Raw genomic sequence first — 17709 nt, 5'->3', positions numbered from 1 at the left:
TTTTGAATTTTGTCAAGTTTCATCTTAGGAGTTAGAAATGGAAAAAACAGGGAAAAAAATAATGATTAGTAACAAAAAAATACATTAGTGTTTCTTTACCACGATTTGTTTCCTGAGACATTTTTTAAGGAGTTGCAATGTATTGCATTTTCTCACTGCATTTAAAACAAAGGTGAGATTAAGGTTTCCACCTAGTGCACTCACTGCCTTGGTTGTTCTAGGCCATTTCCATTCATTATGTTTTGTCTTGAATGCATTTATATGTTCCTATTTCGAACAGACTAAGCAAGTGTCACAATCATCCACTTTACTTCTACATGTCGGCAAGTGCAGACGCATTGTGTCGCAGGCTGTGAAGTCCACACCAGCCCATTGTGCCTTGCAGCATTACGAAGCTGGATAGCAATGCATGCCAGTTTCCCTTTAGTAGCTGTTATTAAAGATGTTATCTTCAGCCACAACACTGAAGTTAAGCAACTTAATGTTCTATGTCTATTAAAATATTAATGAAAACACAGAGATGAAAACAAGGAACGTGACCCAATATAAAAGGAAGTGTTTAATCAAAATTAAAATCTTCAGTAATGAAATCTGGCTGTCTTTATATGCATTTGTGTTCATGCTGAGCATCACCCTCTATTTCCTTTTGTTAATTCAAAATCAGACTTCTGGCTGTTTTACCACATGGGGTGATCCAAAACTTCATGCACTCATTCCTGCCAGCAATAAGGCATACTCTGCGTACAGGCAATATTTCTCTGATTTTTGCTCAGTAGCATTTATTGCACATTAAATGCTAACATATTGATCAACTGGCATGTTGCCTTTGACTGTCTCATAGGGACTGAAGCCAGAATAAGAGTCCAAATGCAGAAGTACTTTTCTGCATAATTTTATTGTCTTTTGCCATTTACTATAGTATATAAATCTCCAAGAGCTTCAGTTCAGAGTTCCAGCTTAGGAGATTTGGTAATATCCATCTGTTTACAAAACCATTTTCCATTGTTGTAAACTTGGCTATTTGTTGTAAAGCTCTAGGTAGAATTTTACAGTATTTGGAGCCTTCAGATCTTTGCCTAAATGAAGAACTATTGTTTTAAGTCATCTAGAGATTTTTCAGATTTTGAACAATAAAAATTTTGAGTGTATGCTATTAAGCCATGTTTCTTTATAATGAGAAAGCAGTATTATTCATAACTTAGAATATGTCTGAAATAGAATAAACATTTTTCTATCTATCTCAAAGCAGTTAATTGAATTAGATGAAGACCATATTTCTCTGTGACTTCTGTGTAAGGCTGTCTGCCATTTTTCCCTGAGGTGTTTTCCTGGAATATTTTCTAAAACCAGTAAAATTAAGAAAACAGAAATTTGAAAAATATATGATATTGGGTGTAAATGTCACTCTGAAAAAGTTTACCAGCTCTTACCGTGGCTATCTGTTGTCAGTTTAAATGTTTTAGAAGGTATATCAACATAACATTGCCGTAAGAATGACATTCATGCATTTGGACATACAGAGTGATGTATAATGAATGAAAAATTTACTCTCTAACTAAGGGTATATTCTGTCGTGCATCAGTCCAGAGAGGTGAGAAGAGGTGGGAGCTGTTTAATGGTTCCGTTCAACAGAATAAAATTGTACACTAACAGTGTAACAGTTCAGCAATCTTTTGAGGTTTTGCGGTAATTTGGTGACAACAAATCCTGCATACTGTTCTTACCTCCATTGTTGTTCAGAATTAGCCACTCAACCATACGAAGGTTTGAATACTAAAATTTGAATGCTAGGCAGGACATGGCTAAAATTGTTGCCTTGTGGCAGGACCTTAGCATGACAGTATGTATCATTGTGCATATGCAGATTTAGGGCTGTGCATGCTGCATAAACATGGTTATCCTGGCTTGTGAATCTTTATTTCTTATAAAAACATCTGCTCTGATAAGTTTTTGGCTTCTTCAGAGTGTAAGGATGATTATATGCAATCGTATAAGCATATGACATGTAGGTCATTCCTGTGATACAGAAACAGTGCTGCTGTCGTTCCATTGGCAAGTCTGCAGAATAGTTTTATCTCCCCTTTCAACGGTGCAACTGAAGACAAATAGGTTCCTTCAGGTTTTGCTTGGTGAGGGATTTTCCAGCTTAGAAACCACGGGAAGAGTCAATTTTTCACATCTCAAACCAACATAGCTGTGACAGCAACAGCTTTTCAATGAATTGCAATCCGACTCAATTGGCCAGTGCCTTATATCAGAACTTTAAGCTCTCATTGAAAACTGGCTGTTTGCTTCCGTCCTTGCTACCGCTATTTCCTAGTTTATTTTTCTCCCTGGTATCCTAAGTGACAGGACACTGGCACTTCTGGGTTGATTCATACCATCTTTCTTGCAATGGAAAATCATTCTAGTTTTGGAATAAGGTTTGACAAATAGTAAAGAAGGAAGCTGGCCTTTTGGTGACGTGTCTTCTCACCTTTTCTCTCTTATCTTTTGGTCCTTATGTTTCTTGTTATTTCAGTTATGTCTCTATGCTTGAATTTGCAGGACCAAAGCAAGGTCTCACTACAGCCTTTTAATCTGATTCTTCTTTTCCATTGTAATCTGTTTTGGGGGAAAGCTGGCACAGCTATAACAGTTCATTTCAAACTGGACGTTCGGACCTTGAGCTGGAATGTGCAGAAAGAAAGCTTTATTTACAGAACACGACCAAATCCTTGGATTTAAAAATGTAATTCTTTCTTTGCCTAGGGAAATCTAATCTGTGATCTCCCAAAGACAAAGTTCTTATGTGAACTGTCTGGAACACATTGGTTTTATGTCCATGAGTTTGGAAATCTGCTGTGTTAGTCATGGTAAAAATACTGTCTGCAATGAATGTGATTCAAATAACTGAAAAACTTTACAATGGAATGTACAATAAAATAATAATAATAAAATAACTGTAATTATTTAGGACAAAAGAAGGGGAATTATCTCTACAATCTGTGCAAATGAATCTGGTCTTCCAAAATGTAAATTCTGAATTAAAGATAGTAAATGCCTTCTCCTAGATCGTAAGATGCAGAAGATCTTGAGAGGGACCATATTTTATATGCAGTCAATTAAGTTAATAATTAGGTCCATTTTCCTTATCTATTTTCAATTTTCAGTCAGCCTGACGGGTATTCTCAAAGCCACATGCCTGAGGCACACAGATACTTCAGGGTTTAATTAGGATTCCCAAGTGTTACAGTGTGTTCTCCTGTGCTGTCAGTTACCCTTCTCACAGGAGTTAAAGGTACTGTTTATATGACTTCTCAGATTTGGCCATTTAATTGATTCCCAATTCATCATCTAGTTCATTTACTCTTTCACATACAGAAATAGCGGTACAGGATGACAGCTATCTTGCCCAATAAGATTCCTGGCAGTACTTAAAGTCCAAGTCTTCAACTAGTGAAATAAACAGACTGATTGAGGGATTTCTATAATTATTTTTTTTTAATAATCATTTGTAACTTTCAGCCAGTGGGTGTTCCAGAAGTCTTCTTTGGAACATGCCTCTTTAAGCATGTATTTCTTTCATAGAATCATAGAATATCCCAAGTTGGAAGGGACCCATAAGGATCATCAAGTCCAACTCCTGGCACTGCACAGGTCTGCCCAAAAGTTTAGACCACGTGACTAAGCGCACAGTCCAATGTCTTCTTAAGTTCAGACAGGCTTGGTGCAGTGACTGCTTCACTGGGGAGCCTGTTCCAGTGTGCGACCACCCTCTCGGTGAAGAACCTCTTCCTGATGTCCAGCCTAAACTTCCCCTGCCTCAGCTTGATGCCGTTCCCGTGGGTCCTGTCACTGGTGTGATAATGGAGAATAGGTCACCTGCCTCTCCACTCCCCCTCGCGAGGAAGTTGTAGACTGCGATGAGGTCCCCCCTCAGCCTCCTCTTCTCCAGGCTGAACAGGCCAAGTGACCTCAGCCGCTCCTCTTACGTCTTCCCCTCTAGGCCCTTTACCATCTTCGTCTATTAACAATGGTAAGTTTCTTAATGACTGAGTGGAGAAAAAAAAAAAAAAGACAAATTTATTTGGTTTAACATCTCTATCTGCATTTGGTATGTTTATTACCAAATGCCTCAACATTTAATTATTTTTGCAGTGTAGCATATTGCTTCATTCACTGCTGTATTTGTCATCAGCAACTTTTAAAAGATGTGATCTGGTAGATACAGCACTCTGTGATTTCTTTCTGCATTAATGGATTAGAAGCATGCAGGTGTTTTATCTGCTAACGTATCTTGCTGAATGTAGTAGGGAATGACATTTTTTCTGGAGAAGGTAACTGTTAACCTTCAGTAGATATTAAGATACCAATTTGGAGGTTCTGTAAAAAAAATAAATAAGCTACCCTTTGGAGAGCATGCATTTTAAAACACCTTATAAAGGTTGCTGTAATTGAGACAGTACATTTTGTTAACATTTTAAAAGTGCGATCTAATTTCAAGTCAGGAGAGGCAGTTGTTCTTTCATACATCTAAGGCCAATATTTAACTCTGTTTCAGCTTGCTTTGGAATGGGTCTTGGTTCTGTTAATTAGTGCTAAAACAATGCTGTGTTTCTTGGTTGTGTTGGCCACCTGTGCTCTTATACTGGTGTCATCAGCTGGGCAGTACTAATAAAGGTAATACTAAAGTCACTAACTTTTTTTAAAGTGTTCTTTCAGGAACTTAATACCACTCCCTGATGCTTTTAATCTGTTAATATTGTTATAGCAGAATGTGGTAGCAGATTCAATAAAATAGATATTTGGTTTGCATGTTCAATGAAAAATAAGCAGTTTCACATTGCCTGAAACTCTGTTTTACTATAGTGGGCAGTAGGAATGAAAGTTTCCTCAACTTTTTTTCTCAATTATTGAAAGCATTTCGTATGTACCATTCACTCTTTAATTTATTCATTAATTTATTTTCTTTTACTCATATTAATAATACTGTTCTTTAGTACTCATATTTCTTCCAAATAAAATTTGAATTACTGGTAGTTCTCATTATGAGATTTAGATTGTACAAAATGATCTAACTCATAGGTACAAGACTGTGTTTCCTGTTTTACTGAGAGCTGAAATAAAACTTTTTTGGTATTTTAAAAGAAAACAGCTCAGTTTTAAACATAAACACAAAATATTTAAATGATATTGATTTTGGATATCTCCATTTCGAATTGCTTCTGAATCTCTTTAAACGATTTTTTTTTTAATTTTGACTTTTTTTTTTTTTTAACGAAGCAGCCATTCTTTTGAAACTTGTTTGTATTTAATGTGTTTTAAATTTGAGGTTAAAAAAATTAGCAATTACTTTAAAAATCTGGCTTAAATTTGCAAATCCTGTAATTCTGCTGTATACCAGAGGCTCACTGCAGTTTGATTGTGATCAAAACAGAAGGGCTTCTGTGTTTGGTACAATTGACCTCAGGTTTGGGGAGAGCAGCCAATTTTGATTATTTTGATTTAATAAAGTATTAACAAACTTTTATTAGTGCAAGTACTTTAGTACCTTAGTTCACGTGTTAATACTATTTGATATATCAGCTGTTGTTTTGTACAATAATTCTTTGTAGCTGTGTTTCCAAAGTGAGCAGCAGTACAAGACCTAGTACCATTCTCTTCCCTGCCACCTGAACACAAAAATAGTGAATAAATAAACTTTAATCATACAATATATGAAAAATACGCCATTCAGTATTCAAAATCTACTGATATTCAAGAAAATAACAGGCATACAGAAAGACAAATGTCTACTGAAGTCTTAAAAATGTTGTAATTTAAAGCTTAAAAATAGGGCATTTGAAAATATGAAAAAAAAGAAGAGAATGCACGTAATAATAAATGGCAGATCTAGAATTTGTTCAACATTGCTAGAAGGTCTTTTAAAATATGTACTTGCATTCATTAACCCTACAACTCCTTCCATGTTGACATCATGGAGGAAGTGTTTATGAACCAGCTGTTGGACCTATTTAAATTTGATCTCAATGGTAGTAGAGTAGAAAAAAAAATAGTAGGTTTTTGCTTTGTTTGTGGGTGCGTGTGTGGTTATTTCCTTTAACTTTGCTGCTTAGAGCTTGAAAAAGAGATCTTGAAATACAAGTAGATGCTGTGTTATCTCCATGAGAAAGATTTAGGACAAGGGTATCAACACTGATGGGTACAAATACATTTGAATACTGAGAAAAAAAAAAAAAAGAAAAAAAACCACTGGATTTTAAAGTTATTTTGTTTGTTCAGGCTTTGAGGGAGCAAGGTTTGCTAAAGGACAGAGCAGAGCAGGACAACCCTGTATGAATAGAGTACTTTGAATCTGTTGTCATAGATGTATGGCTGAAGATCCAAAATCGATAAGTGCTGTCATAATGTTAAGTGACGATCATCACTTACGATCAGTCTCTTTAGTGTGAGCAGTCTCTTGTATCTGGAAACCTATCCAGTGCGAATTCTTCAGCTGTCACCAGGGAAGTCCTGTGTCGTGGAAAGGGCTGGCTGCCTGGGAGAGTGAGACTGTCAGGTGCCCTACCTCTGTAGTTTGGAAGTTCAGAGGAGGCTTAAGGAAGATGAGAGTTCTAGATACTGACCTGATTGTTATCTGCTTGCCGTCGGAAGGCTCTTTAGGCCAAGTGACAAAGGTGTAACAAGATCCAATGGCTGAGGTCAAAGTGGTTCAAGGTAGGAATCAGATGGGAACGGAAAATGATGAAAGCAACCAGCCAGGTTGCTAAAGGAAATGACTCTAACCTGTCAGAGGCTCTTTAAAAGCATAGACGCCTTTTGAAACATTCAATACCATATTGCTGGACTCAGCCACTGCATAAAATTATTGTCTGTTTATGTGAGTGATCTTGTTAGATGATCATAATAGTCATTTCTGACTATTTATAGCCAGGCTCCTTCTGTTCTGTTTTAATGACTGTGCAACAATCTCTTTCTTTTTTTTTTTTTCCCTTCCCCCAGGGAACCAGTTTTTGCTATGACTTTACATAACTGCATGGAAACTTCTAGGGCATCATCTCCAAAAAAGAATATTTCCAACTTTTAAATGATCAAGTTTTTTGTCAGACCAGATAACATTCTTAAAGAGTTTAATAGGGTATAAAATACATTTTGGTAGCACATATGTTGTCTTAAATCTGAGCACGTGCGGTTTTTATTCTTTTTGAACTTAATTAGGTGCCATAACTCTTTAATATATGCATGCCACTAATAATACAAATGATATTCTGTCATTGGTATAAATTTCATGCCAGCAAAGTCTTTTAAAAAGGTACTATAGTTCAGGCTAATGCCGTTAGGCACCTGCTTTGAAGCACTGTTCCAACTGACAAAAGTGTCTTACAATATATTTGAATGCCAAAAATGCTGTCTGCTGTGTCTCAGCAAGTTAGAATTCCATAGGTAGCAGGGAAAAGGGATCATTGCTGCTCTGAAATTACAGGAACTGTTCTGGTTTTGAACAATAGCTCAATCCTGACTAAAAAAAAATAACTAGCTTCTCTTTGATTACTGGTTCATGGGATTAAAACAAATATTTAACTTCGTGAATCCAATACATTTTCCTAACCTTACAGCATTTTACAGAAAGTGTTCATTTATGTTGTTCACCTCATTTTATTAGTCAGATTAATTATTAAACAGAAACTTTCTTTGCAATATGTTGTTTTGTCGGGGCAAGAAGGGACACATCGAAATACTTGTTATAGACTTGCAGGAATTAAAATAATAGAATTGTACGTATTTAAAAAATAAATAGATAAATAAGATCTATTACATGCTTGCTTGTTGGTTTGTTTGTTTTTTAAGTGAAATTAGCCGGAAGGCAGAGCAGTGGGCCATTGGGGTTGCATTGCTCGGTGTTAGCATGTAGTTTGTTGTTAGCACATTTTTGTTTGTTGTGAGGAAACTTGCTCATTAGTTGAGGTCTGGTTGTTTTCTAAAACAATGCAAGGAATGATCACCTCTCTTTATTTCACTTTCATTTTCTTTTTTTCCCCATTTTTGAGATACATGCTACAATACAAGGAAACGTTTAAATGATCTTCAGGCTGAGAAAGGGGTAATTGCTGGGGTCTCTTCTATTCTATTGGTGAGATGCATTGGCTCGCCCATCCCTGCTCACTTGTCCAGCAACCAGCCTTGCATGGTTTGGCAGTGACAATGCAGGAGAGTTAGCAGGAAACATATCTGGGCAATCTCTTGTAGAAGAATTAGAATAGATTGAGATTCCCTTAATCTGATCATGAAGCTGTGCCCCAAACACCTTCATTTCCCTCTCTTCCTCTCTTTATCAGGCAATCGTGGCTATAATGACCTGGTTGATTAGGAATGCTTAATACATTTGGGTGCATTGCTTTGAATAGATCTGGTATATGAAGTGTCTAGCCAGTCTGACTAGAATAGACCTATAATAAAAATTTTCAAATTTTCTTATCTCAGGTTCTTAAATGATACCCCCCTTAAGGCACGATATCTGTAATATACAATGGGAATGAGTACATTCCTTACAAATGCATTATTTCCATTTATTAACTAAAGCATTCTGGTTGGTTTATTTTTATTGTGTTTTGTTGTGTTTTTCTTTGTTGTCTTTGAACTAGATCACAGTTATTTAATGATAAAAAATTAACAGTAGTCTTTCTTAAACACCTGCAGTGTGTACATTGAAAAAAATTGCCTACCTGGCAATTACCTTCAGACATGTCATATTGCTCTGAGCAGATCAAGGCACGGTTATGTACTAGATACAGGGGCATGCTTCTGACTGGCCCATTGCAAGACAAAAGAGTGCACATTCCCATGGTGTTTAGGGAAACCAACCAATACACACCCTTTCTTCTTGTGTTGCCCATGGGTGCCCAATGACCAACATATCAAGTAACTTGCACTAGGTGTATAACGACCATTTGGGGGTCGACAGCATGGTTTGGGACTGTTGTGTTGCTGGTTGCGTAGGTATTAGCTGGTAGTAGTGTAAATGTCATGTGGCTGTATGTAAGTTTTAAAAAAATAAAAAAATCTATGCTCCTGTTTCATTGCCTGGACACTGTTTCCATTCCTAATTATGAAACCTTTGAACGATTTTTTATATCATTGAAGCTTGAAATAGAGTTGTCATTTCACCCAGTAGTGACTGGTTACTCTTTTTCACAGTAGACAGCATAAAAATATTAGGAAAAAAACACTGGGTGCTGCATTTTGACAAGCCCTGTTTATGGTTTACACAAAAAACAGCGTCTCTACTTATGTTGAATGTCAATAAAAACTTATCCTCAAGTGATTGCTATTTCCTTTCTGCTCTGGGAAGGATTCTCTGGGGTGAGTGTAATTGCTTTATTGATTGAACAATGCAAGGTTTTAAATAGCTGTAGGAGTCGTCGACTTTTAGGTGGAGTTACCAAAGTTTCTCTTCAGCCCGATTAATTCAGCAAGCACAGCAAAAAAGTGCTTTCTGCCCAAGCGTGGGAATTGAGAGTTCACACAGCAACATCACCAAGTTGTTTAGCTGTGCAAGGCGCATTGTATTGTCTTAGCCGTGCAACAGCAATAACTATGATCATGATTTTCTGTATTTTGGAGAAAATTGAGTAAAATATTAGAAAACCTTAACCACAGTGTGTCAGAAATGGAGATTTTTATATATGATGATTACATATTAAATATGAAGAAAAAAAACCTCTCAATTTATCTGTTTTCATTCCAACTGCATATACTTAGATAGAAAAAAAATAATAAAAAAAAAAGAGTGGTGAAATTTGACCCTTTGGTGACTGAAAGCACATACTGTACTGGATTATCAAGCACAGTTCAAATATATCTTCAAGAGGAAATGTAATCTCAATTTACAGTGAGCTTGACTACGAAGAACATAAGATAAACATTTTTTCTTTTCCCAAAACTGTCAGGGCCTGAGACAAAACCAAAACCAAACCAAAAAAAAAAAAAAAGTAAATATCTACTTTACAGCTGCACAAGCAATTAAATAACAACTATCTGTGGAGTAATCTCTAATAGATTACATTTTCTTAGCATTTCTTTATGTAAATTTAGAGCCCAAAATATCATAGTTAAGTAGAAAAAAACATAATTCAATGGATCTATGGCATAAACCTTAGATATCCTCCTAAGGCGTTCTATTATGCATTGGTTAATTTCTGAAAGGTCTTGTTTTACAAACAAGGTACTACGCTTGTAAAGCTGATCTAAGACTAGCAAGTGTAGAAATTACTGAAGCAATTTATTTTTGTTATGCAAGTATTGGACTTCTTTGTTGCTTGAAAGGTGCTAAAAGCCATCTGAGGTGCTAGCTATCTGACAGGCTTTCGTCTTAGATTTCAGGTTTTTCAGACTTGAAAAGCTCTATGGCGTGTTAAGATCATTTCCCTTCACTTTTTTTTTTTTTTTTTTGTAATTTAAAGGCACTTATATATCTGTTAGATTTATCCAAGTGTTAAGATCTTCAGCAATAATAAGAGGCTTCTTACTCTTCGTCAAACCACCTCTTTTGTTGCTTTGTAATAGAACTGGGGTATAGCAAATAATCTCTCCTGCACTTCCATGTGTTGTTGGCACTGGGAACTGGATATATACTTTTTTAAAGTAACTTGGTTCAACTTCAGTTTCTATTACTTTATGTTCTTTAGTTTGTGAATGTGAAAAAAAAAAAAGGAAGTAATAATATGACCAGTGGATCCAAGCCAGAAAAAGTCTCCATTAAAGTAAACTTAAAAAAATCTTCAGTAGTGTCAGCCCAGTCTACTTTTGCTACACAATTTACTGTATCTGGGTAGCTTGAGGGCTAGCTGCCTAGAAACACAGCAAGTTGCATCTGGTTATTAATGCCATATTCAGTATAAGCTGAATATATATGTAAAAGATTTTCAGTGTGCATGAGTAGAATTTTAGTGCTTCCAGAACCAAAATAATTTGATGTTTCCAAATCTGTTGCATTAATATTTACGGGAATGTAGTAAGAAAACTCTAAGAGGAATGCAGATTAAACTTAATACAGTTCTGTTGAAAGCAGAAGGGAAGCTAAAGGACAGATCTTTTGACATACTTTTCTGAAAAACTAAAAATGACATAGTCCTCATTTCTGAAAACTTATTTCATCTAGGTGTAACCTGGATTATTTTGTTGTTTTTGTTGTTGAAAATGTCATCAGTTTTCCCTAGTCCATAGAAGGAAAATATCCGTGTTATTTGCTTTTTATAGAGAGAGATGTTTTGCTATGGAACATGCTTTTTCATTTTTTTGCACACCAAACATTATAGGTTTATTTGTTGTTTTGTTTTGGGTGTTTAGTTTTTCTGTTTGTTTGAAATTAAGTTTCTAGACTAGATCTGTTTGAGACAAGGTAACATTCATTCAACAGTGTGGAGGTCCCTTCCAACCTGAATAATTCAATAATTTCTTCATTAAATCCTAGCACTCTCTTGTACTAATTTACATTGTTAAATTGTTAGAGCTGTTTTATCCCTGACTGCCCTTTTGCAGCGCATCAATGTCTCCCAATTCCAAGGCATTCAGAAAGTTTAATTTAATATTTTAATTGAAGCATTTGAAACATGAGTGCTTCAGTATGGAAGGGGATTAGTAACTTCAGATGATGTCTGGTAGCATTTGCAACATACTTCAGTCCTCATGGTATACAAACATTCTTTGGTGCTTCCAGAAATTATATCCTGTATGTAGTAAAGAGGTATAATAGTCTGTATTTACCACTTTTGGTTCCCATCTACACTTGATTGATATAGATAAATCTTGAAATTTTCCCGTTGTAGGGTTTGTAGTGATGAATCAAGGTATACCTTTGATGAATCAAGCTAAGCCTGTCATTGTAGCCACTGAATTGTAGGGTGTCAGAATGTAAGGTAAACTTATTTGGGGAAAAAAAATAGAAAACAGTCATACTCATTATTGACAGCATTATTTGCCAATAATCCCCCCAAACAGTCAAAGAACTATAAGTCCTTTTTGCTCCCCCACTTCATTTTAGATTATATAGCATTGCAGAAGGAAGGTATGAGAAAGGTATTTCCCCTGTCCTGTGTTAAATGATCCATTTACCCTCAGGACATTCTAAAAGGTCTGAACAGCATGAGAGACCTATCAAGAGAGGAACAGTTTGGTGACAGTGCCAATCTGTAGCACACCAACATTTCTTAACATCTAACAAGTCATACTTAGCTTTCAAACAGCATTAACAACCAAACCACTCTTTAGTAATGTGTGCCAGTATGTCTGCGGTCCGTGGCTCAAGGAACGTATTTTTTTTGCGATGGATTCTTGGCACTATTCAGTGTCAAAACAAGATTGTTACGAGCAGCAAGAGTGACTGATAGCTTTGTCAAAATCCTAAGGGTCCTTTGGTTGTAGTGTACTTCTCTGGTACAATATCCTTTGTTCAATGTGGATGGAGTAACCACAGTGGAGAGATCTATAATGTTATATTTATTATCATTAGAGTTATTTATTTTTAGATTAAACCCAATGCCACTTGCTTGGCAAGACTTAGGAATGCCATTATTCTGTTAAACTGAGTCCTGATGTAGTGGTCTGCTGAGCACAGTATGATGTCTCCCCTCCTCTAAAAAGAAAAATATTCACACAGATATTGATAAAATTCATAGCAGATTAGCAGATGGAGATGGAGTTTCCTAGGCCTAGGCTTGGCCAAATGATGGTAAAGAAAAAATTCTGGTAATGAAGACCAAAAAAAAAAAAAAGTTTCCTTCTGTGAAAAGTTATTAAATAAAATTGACTTCTTCCAAATGAAGGATGTGGTCCTGTATCAGAATAAGTGATAACTCCCAGGGATCAGGAAAAAAAAAAATTCCCCTGAAAACAACACAGGCCGAATTGCAAAGACTAGCTTGGCTAAGGCTGCACAAATGTTTGTCCACTTAGTGTCATCTAGAACTTGTAAGTAACTACAAAGTTCACTTATTTTGTTAATCTTTGCCATAAACTCAAGGTGCAACTCATATGGGACAAATGAGGCAGCTGTTTCTTGCAGATAGTCCTATATCTGTGTCAGCCTTTCATGTCCACAGTGTTAGTTACATGTGGGTTTTCTGTGTTACAGTGTGGAAGTACTAGAAACCATCCTAGAAAGGATGTACATCCTAGTGGAAGTACTAGAAACCATCCTCAGATGCCAAATGAAATTCATGAGCTATGCTGTTCATTAATATAAATAAAAATGACAGCAGGAACCATTAGAAGTCAAAATAAAACACTTTGCTGTCCTGTTGGTGTATTGCTGGGTAGTTTTTGACTTCATCTTCTTCATTCTTTCAGTCCTGCGTGATGACTTCAGGCAAAATCCATCAGATGTAATGGTAGCCGTGGGCGAACCTGCTGTGATGGAGTGTCAGCCTCCAAGAGGTCACCCAGAACCCACTATATCATGGAAAAAAGATGGGACCCCTCTGGATGACAAAGATGAGAGAATTACAGTAAGTATAAAAGAGTGTTGTTTGAAAAACTTGTAAAACTTTAATTATTAGTCTCTTGAGCATGTGGACATCCAGTCATGCTGCACTTTCTGGGTTCTGTCCTTTCCTTGCCTCAAAGGCAAGGTTAGTTTGCACTTAGCTTGGAATGCATTCTCTAGTCGCATACTGCTTCACTGCAAGCTATGCATTTGTTTGTCAAAGGGGACCATGCAAAACTTGTGTTCTTCTCTTCCTTAGGGGAATTACAAACTTGTGAAAATGAAATTCATTGTCATTCTCCTATAATTTTCTTGCCTTTTATCCACTTACAAATTCCTGCAACTGTACCTGCCTTCTTTAGTTGGAAGGAGGAACTGCTGGTAGTCTAGGTGAGACTTTCTTTTGTAATTCTTTGGAAAGGAATCTGTGCAGAAAAGTTGTGCATTGTGGTATAAAGGATAAGAAAACATTTGGAATATTTCTTTAGAGAGGTAATGACTTACCCTATAATCTCAAATTAAGCTGTTTTCCTATTAGAGGTGTTATGTTCATTTGTAGCTGTAGCTTGCTGAATACAGTGCACAGTTATTCAGTAGTATGTAAAAAGCATCTTCTCTAATCACAAAACTATCACTCTTTTAATTTTTGATATGTAAAACAATAAGTTATTGAGCCTAACGGCTTGAAGAAAGGGTAAGGAAAAGTGGAGTTTAGAAATCAGTTGTATGCTGGCAGCATGGTGAACCAGAACATCTTTCCATATGGTAACAATATGTATCATCTGAAAGTACATACCATGTATTATCCTGTTGGTATTTTGAGGATTATTAATGTAAAGCAAGGTCATATACATATTTATATACCTCAATCAGATGATGAAATGAGGGAGATTTTTAATGGAAGAACACTTAAATGCCAGCAACCTAAGTTAAAAATTACCTCTGATGCTGGAGATTTAAATTGCCTGTTGTTTCATATGCTTTTTACAAACAAGGCAAAGCTCTGGCATTGTGTACTTCTGGCATATGCATACATTTAAATTTTTAAGTGCCCTGTAGAACCTATACTGATTGCTGGCTATTAACACAATTCCTCCAATCATACTTAAAAAGAACTTGCAATTTCCGTTTAAAATTTCCTTCCTACTGTGACAAGTCAATTGACCTGAGATAAGGGGAAGATTCCAATGCTATTTTTTCTTCAGGAAGTGCTTTCTAAACTTGAATTTTATATTGCTGTAGTTTCTTGAAAGAATTTCAGGTATAACTTATTCAGTACATTTCCTTTGTTATACATTAAAACTGCTCTTCTCCCAGCTGCCAGAACAAACACATACCCAGAACAAAAGCAACAGTCATTGATTGGCAACACCACTTCTATTTATTAAAACTGTGCTTATGATGAAATAAAGATCCTCATTTTGGTTTTCTTTTCTGTTTATCACATAAAATACTCACCTACCTAGTATTCTTTCACCATGATATTGGGTAAAGTTAGGTTGTATTATCAGTTTCTGCTTCCAAAAACAAACAACTGAAAATGAGTTTTGATGTAGGTGTAGATATATGCGTTTCACGTGCTGATATGAGTGTGTGTGTTCCGAGGTGCGAATTAACAGTGCTGAGATAGCTAAATCAACTGCATCATTTTACGTCATATTTGCCTCGCATAGTCTTAAACAGCACCATGAATGTCATGACTGCTTTCTCACACAGGCAAGAGACTGAAGCTACATAGTAATGCAAATTTGCATTGACTTACAGCTGTAGCAGGATCTTGCCAAGTGGATAAATATGCATTCAGATGTACATCTCAAACAACTTTGCAGTAACCTTCTGTATTATCTTGCTAGTGGCTGGGAGACACGAAGAGACTGAGACCTGGGATAGAGAATGTGCCAAAGGACAGATGGGCAAAACATACTGATTTTGAAACCTGACTTAGAATTGTTCTATTTTTGTTTACAGATCTCCTTTGGATTATTTCCATTTGTATTTAAAAACAGAAACATAAAGAATTAAAGCAGTACAATAGCTGAAATAAGAATGAAATTGTTGGCTTTTATGTGATAGACTTAATTTTTGTATGAAATCAGCCTTTTTTTAAATATTTTTTTCATTGAATTACATATACTTAAAGTTAATGCCAACATTTATTAAAATTGATGCTAAAATTCTTACTGATAGCAGTGAGACTGACTTTCAGGTAATATGGCTTGCAGGCATTACCTTCCTCTTTTTAAGCTGTGAAATTATCAGATCAGGAAATGCCAAAATGTATGTGTTGGTGTTCAATATATAGGTAATACCAGTGGACATATAACCAATGAGAATACTTGTCGTGGTTCCACTTTTAAAGCATTTCCAGTTGATTTCATTCCTAAAAAATTCCTAAAGCATTCAATATTAATGTTTTTGTTTTGTTTTGTGTTTTGTTTTTTGTTTTTTTCCTGAAAAGAGTTTTAAAATAAGCATTAAGATTATACTTTTTTAGGTATAGAGGATGATGTTTGACACCTCTTTTCTGAATTGTGTCTATACTTTCTTTAAAAATACATGTTACGTCCATGAGGCAACCTTATTTTTAATATATGGAAACTGTCTTTCTTGTCTGCAATGGCAATATTGATCTTTGAGTCAGCGGAACTGTTTTTTACAAGATTGAGTATTAAGGGTGCTGGAGAAGCAGAGGTGGTAGCTTCGTTCCCGACAGAGATTTTGAAGCAGAGATTTAGATAAATAGCAGTTGAGTAAGATCCAAGTTCAGGCACTACTTCCTTTGGAATGCAATAAAAAGAAAATATTATTTTGTCCTGGTAGGGTTAAGGAAATTGATATGTTTATGTAGGTGAGATAATAAAAATCAAAGTGCTCTTTGCATATTTTGGTCCATTTGTAGGGCAGATAAATATGCTTTGAAAAGAAATAAATTTGTCTTTCAGGTTATAAGCAGTAGTGAGTGGAACAAATATGAAATGAAAGTAGGGGTCTGGGCACAGCTGTCTGTGGTGGTTTATAGAAACAGACATTCTCTCTGAGCACAGCTCTCCCAGTACTGCTCAATTTTACCTCAAGTCAGGCTCAGTACAGGCTGTTCATTGTACACGTGTCCACTGGTTGAATCTGATGAAGAGTCATCACTAAAACATGTTTTTCTCTTTGCTCTTGAATATGCTGTATATAAACAGTTTTCTCCATGCATTGTAGCTAAACTTGATTGTTTTTGTGTGTATCCTTTACAGCACGGTACGAAAGAAAATGCTTGATGTGGCTAATCCCTCTCTATATATTGTGAATGAAACAAGAATGACAGTCTTGCATGGGAAGCAAATGCTTATCTTTAACTTAATTTGTTGAATTGAAAAACAATTATCATGAGGCCAGAGCAGAACTAGTGAGATTCTGTGCTCATCAAGCTAATTTCTCTCTGGGGATCACTGTGGAATCAAGAATCCCTGCTATAATATATAGCCGTAAAAGAGTGCTTCAGTGCAGTCCAGTGAATGCCTCTCGTTTCTCTCTGTGAACAGTTTAAAAACAAAATGTGTTTTTCCAATGTTAAGGTATTCCATCTGTGCTAGGAGAGGCTGTGCAGCTCTCATCTTCGAGCTGAGACGCTGTGGAGAGAGAAAATGCAAGGTCAGGACTACAAATAATGGAGAAGAGAACTCAACCGGGGTGGGGAACTTCCTCAATCTGTTTCCAGCCCTTACTGTTGTTCATGCATATGGAGTTGTCTTGCTAGGTCAAATTCATACTGAATTCCTTAGAGCAAGGATTTAGACCAGGGCTCCTGGCTTCTAGGTATCCTCACCAGGAACAGGCACACTCACAGCCCCAGCAGTCTAGCCATCTTCTTTGCATGGCAGCCCAGTTTCGTTAGTACATAGCCAAGTGTTTCAGGCGCTTACCTTGGAGCTGAAAGCTCTGAGTTTGCATTGCCTCAGGTTAAGGAGGAAGTGGAATCAGTCTTGTAGTTTCTGCTGACTGTTCTAATCACAGGGTTTGGTCTTTCCCACTGTGTTTTGTCTAAATAGAGTTGGCAGGAGCATCAGTGGCTGTGAGCAATGACTAGCTTGGGCACTCACAGATACGGCAGTGAATAATGGTTGCTTGTAAGCCTGTGAGTACCCCTACTGTGCCTCCATTCCCTTTTCAGCCTTCTTCCTGTAGTACTCCAAAACCTCCCACTGCCTTTCAAATGGTGTTCCCACTGCCTTCCTACCACACGCCACTGAAATGAATTT

General features: G+C 36.4%; 1 protein-coding gene across 4 annotated transcripts in view; it reads left to right on the top strand.

Moving 5' to 3' along the window:
* The window catches only part of ROBO1 (roundabout guidance receptor 1), a 697351-nt gene that overhangs the window by 558671 nt on the left and 120971 nt on the right, over nucleotides 1-17709 (top strand). For all 4 annotated transcript variants that reach the window (XM_083820574.1, XM_083820573.1, XM_083820576.1 and 1 more), the window contains one exon: nucleotides 13327-13484. In XM_083820574.1, coding sequence (XP_083676700.1) covers nucleotides 13327-13484 — 158 coding nt within the window. The remainder of the gene's footprint in view (nucleotides 1-13326; nucleotides 13485-17709) is intronic.

The sequence above is a fragment of the Anser anser genome, assembly GCF_964211835.1.
Source record: "Anser anser genome assembly, chromosome: 1".
Classification (NCBI taxonomy): Eukaryota; Metazoa; Chordata; class Aves; order Anseriformes; family Anatidae; genus Anser; species Anser anser.
This window is presented reverse-complemented; position numbering and strand designations above follow the sequence as displayed.